This window comes from Helobdella robusta, assembly GCF_000326865.2.
Source record: "Helobdella robusta unplaced genomic scaffold HELROscaffold_28, whole genome shotgun sequence".
Taxonomy (NCBI): Eukaryota; Metazoa; Annelida; class Clitellata; order Rhynchobdellida; family Glossiphoniidae; genus Helobdella; species Helobdella robusta.
The window spans coordinates 1,619,838-1,624,093 of record NW_008704435.1 but is presented as its reverse complement, the minus strand read 5'-3'; the positions used below and the strand labels follow the sequence as shown (position 1 = coordinate 1,624,093).

The following is a 4,256-nucleotide window of genomic DNA, read 5'->3' as shown; positions in this document are numbered from 1 at the left end:
TTGAACATTATTCAGCTAAATTTTTCAACCTTTCAATATACATTAAACGATTTTTTTTTAATTTTATAAATTTATTTCAACAAGCAATGAAAAAACAAAATAATTAATAGCAGAAAATGTAGGAGAATTTATATAACGTTCATTAGGGGCCGTTCGAATATTACGTAACGCTCCGGGGGGGGAGGGGGGGTCTAAGATTTTGTTACGGAGTGTTACGGGGGGGGAGGGGGGGTTCAAAAATTGTTACGTAACACAGAAAAAAATGTTGTTTTTTATATTTTTCATTATTAATAAATTTAATTTTCCATTCTAAAACACAAATGTTAGTGTAGTTTTTATAGAATCTATGTTAATAAATGGTTAATGATCATATTTCTTTAAAATTGTCGTTTTCAACCATGAAACTTAGCAGTTATGAACATTCTGATAAAAAAACACGACGAATACAATGCATTTTCGTGACCGCGTGGTACATACGGAAAAAATTCAAAAAAAATTCTGCTTCTACTCTAAATTCAAAAATATTTTTACATAATGTTAACAAATGGTTAATTATCATATTTCTTTAAAATTGTCATTTTTACTCATGTTTTACTAAGTTTTTAAAAAAATATAAAATACACCATAACCTCGTAGCAAATTGCCTGCTGCAAATGTGACTCACAACAACATAGAAAAAATATTTTTATAATAATACACATTTCTTTTATCGCTTATAACAACCGAAAATTATATAGATAGGCGCATTTTCGAAAAATAAACAAAAATAACAACGACGAAAACGCGAATTTGCGATAGTAATGTTAAATCACTTTCAGGAAAACGCGGTGAAGTTGAGCGCGCGCGCTATCGCATTTTTTAACGTTGTGCGACCTGCTATTATAGATTAAATAATGTTGGATTATATAAAAGTTAGTTTAATTAATATATGGATGAATAAATGATGATTGAATGAAAGAATATAGGAAGAAAAATTTTTCTTGTGACAAGCTAAAAATCAAATTTGATCCAACGAGAGGAGAGTTATAAAAGGTTTAAAAAGTTAACTATAGATTGCATAGTGTAGTTTAACGGTGACCGAAATTTTCAAGTTTGTGTTTCTCTTGCTGACATTTCTTTAAATTTTTAAAGTTCAAGTCGTATTTCTAGATTTAGAGTGAGTACAATTTCTTTAATTATGTTTTAATTATCTGAAATTGTTGTTTTGGAAATGTTATTCTACATGATAATTTTAATTTTACTTTTTAACTGACCATTTTAGCATGGATAAAGATGACATGTTTAAAAAGTTATTTGACGCATTTATAAAAGCTAATCCAAGCGGTCAAAAACAAAAAATTCAGCATGATTGTGTTAGTTTCTGGAATTCAATCAAAACTGCACCTGATTTTGTCCGCTTGTACAACGCAAAGAAAGCTGAACTAGAGGGTACTACTAGGAAGCGATTAATTTCGTCTTTTTTCTTGTCAAAAAACGAGAACATTCCTTCCAATTTAAAATCAAATGACAGCTCTTGTGGAATAATAAATTCTTGTTCTTCAACTTTTTCTGCCGTTCCATCAACTGCAAGCTGTTCAAAGTTAACTGTTTTGAATGACAAATGTCCAGCTCAGAAGCAACTCACGGAAGAACTGAATATTATTAACGCAGATCTAGTAGGCTTAATGGCACGCGACAATATGCTAAGCAGAAAGAAGAAATGGACACTAAGAAGGCGCGTAAACGACAAATTGAAAAGGATATAATTAAAAAAAAAGCTAATCAAGAGCGTCAGAAGAAATTTCGTATTGACAAAAAAGAAATTATGCAAAAAGTTATTGAAAAAAATCCTGAACTTGCTAAGAAATTAAAAACTAAAGAAAGTCCTGGGCGTCCGTCAATAGTGAGTGAACAGCCCGATTTGCTTAAATCGATATTAGACATTGCTGAATTTGGCTGCTAGGCTGACGAACGAAGACGAATGGAAACTTTGAGATGCGTTAAAACTTTAGATGAACTACATAAGGAACTATTGAATATGGGGTTCAAAATATCACGAACAGCTGTGTACTATCATCTCCTTCCAAAAAATTATAATACAATTGATGGCAGAAGACATGTCAGCACAGTTCCAGTGAAATTGATTCGTGCTGATCTCCATCGACAGCATCCAGATACTAAATTTGCTACTGATACTGTTCATCATCTTTGCGAGCTTGCTTCATTTTTTGGTCCGGCAAATACGACAGTCATTAGTCAAGATGACAAATGTCGAGTACCTATTGGCATCACAGCAGCCAAAATGCAAGAACCTATGCTTATGCATATGGAATATCGTGTAAGACTTCCAGATCACGATTGGGTTATCGGCGATCGGCATAAGTTAATACCATCTGTATACGCCGGCCTTGTAATATCTGAAAATGGTTATGGTGCAAAAGAAGCTGTAACATACTCTGGTCCAACTTTCATCTCAATTCGATCAGGAAAACATTCTTCTTCAAATGCAATGAGTCATGCAAGAGACTTCGAGAGATTGATGAAACTTCCTGAATTTGATACTATAACGAAAACAATGGATCAAAATGCAAAGCCAATATTCATCTTTTTTGTTGATGGAGGACCAGATGAGAATCCTAGATATCCACACACTATTCAATCCGCCATCAGACAGTTTAAAAAGTACAATTTAGATGCAATATTTATTGCTACAAATGCGCCAGGTCGCAGCGCATTTAATCAGGTTGAACGTCGAATGGCACCTTTAAGCAGAGAATTATGTGGGGTAATTTTGCCGCATGATTTCTACGGAAGCCACCTTGATATCAATGGTAAAACAATTGATGAGAAGCTAGAAATTTTAAACTTTGAACATGCAGGTGAAACGTAGCAACCATCTCCGGTAATGTTGTAATTGACAACCATCCAGTCATTGCAGAATACGTTTGCCCAGAAAGATCCGAAATCGATTTAATAGATACAGCATGCATTGATGAAAAATGGAAAATGAATCATATTCGTTCTTCACAATACTTTTTGCAAATTTTGAAGTGCCAGGATCGAACATGCTGTACAGAGCCACAAAGCCCATTTTTCAACTTTTTTCCTCAACGTTTTTTGCCAGCACCTTTGCCGCTAGTATACAGTCCTTCTATTTCAATCGCAAAGTCAACTGAAGACGTAGGTAAATTTATGAGCTTATTTCAAAATGAAGCATTTGCTAACCGTACACTCCCTTATGATTTTCACTGCCCATCCGTTAGTACCAACGAGAGTTTGTATAGATTGTGGATTGTATTGTGCTTCACTGGAAATGTTGAAATCTCACCGAAAGTCAATCCACAATCGTATTGTCAATACCAAGAAGAAGCCGAAGAAAATCATAAAAAGCGGAATGAAGAGTTGTTGGTACAGTTAGATGATGATGTTGAATGAATGAATAGGGAAAATGTTGAATGTATTGAAGAAACAGAAGAAGATGAGAATCCTGTAATTAATGAAGTACCAATAATATCTATTCAAACTCATTTGGAAAGTATATGGGAAGAAGATTGTTGATATTTTTTAACAATTTTGATTTTGATTTTTATTTTATAAACAACGCTATATAAATACATTTGATGTATGATTTATTGAAAATAATAGAAATTTGAAATAATTTTGTTTTTTATTACCGAAAAATTAAAAATATTTTTTGTTAGGTAACAGCGGGGTGGGGGTAAGTCGTTTGTTACGGAAGTGTTACGAAGGGGGGGAAGGGGTCAAAAAAGTCGTTTTTTCGTGTTACGTAATACTCGAAAGGCCCCTTAAATGCCATTCAAAAGCGAATACACACAGACATGTATTGTGTGTATATATGTATGTGTGTGAGTGTGATTTTGTGTGGGTGTGTGTATGTAGATGCATGTATGTTTGTGTATGTGTGTGCTTGTATGTATGTTTAAATTTGAAATAGTATTTTTTCATTGCTTTCTCTGCGTTTTTAACATTATTTTATGCGTTATCTTCCGTAAATACATTGATAATTTTGTTATTCTCGAAAGTTCCCACCCAACTACTTGGCTGGTTATTCTCAGACGCACATATTTATTTATATCTTTTGAAGTTTGAGGGTTGTATGGAACGTATAGAAACCATTTTGATTACAATGTTTTTAAATAAATATAATATAAATGTTGGCTGACAATGAATTAATTTATAAATAAACCTTTGCTCAACTAATTGAGAACGAAATGTTAGTTTTAGTATAAAATTCAGTTACAATTTGATTCAATAAC

At 32.9% G+C, this 4,256-nt stretch overlaps 1 protein-coding gene across 1 annotated transcript; it reads left to right on the top strand.

Annotated features, from left to right (window-relative positions):
* Positions 1-1,262: 1,262 nt before the first annotated feature.
* HELRODRAFT_174018 (hypothetical protein) lies at positions 1,263-3,414 on the top strand (the record flags this gene model as incomplete). Its single annotated transcript, XM_009020573.1, has 4 exons — positions 1,263-1,579; positions 1,651-1,882; positions 1,943-2,858; positions 2,909-3,414. The coding sequence occupies 4 exons, from the start codon at positions 1,263-1,265 to the stop codon at positions 3,412-3,414; spliced, it is 1,971 nt and encodes a 656-aa protein (XP_009018821.1).
* Between the last annotated feature and the right edge of the window lie 842 nt (positions 3,415-4,256).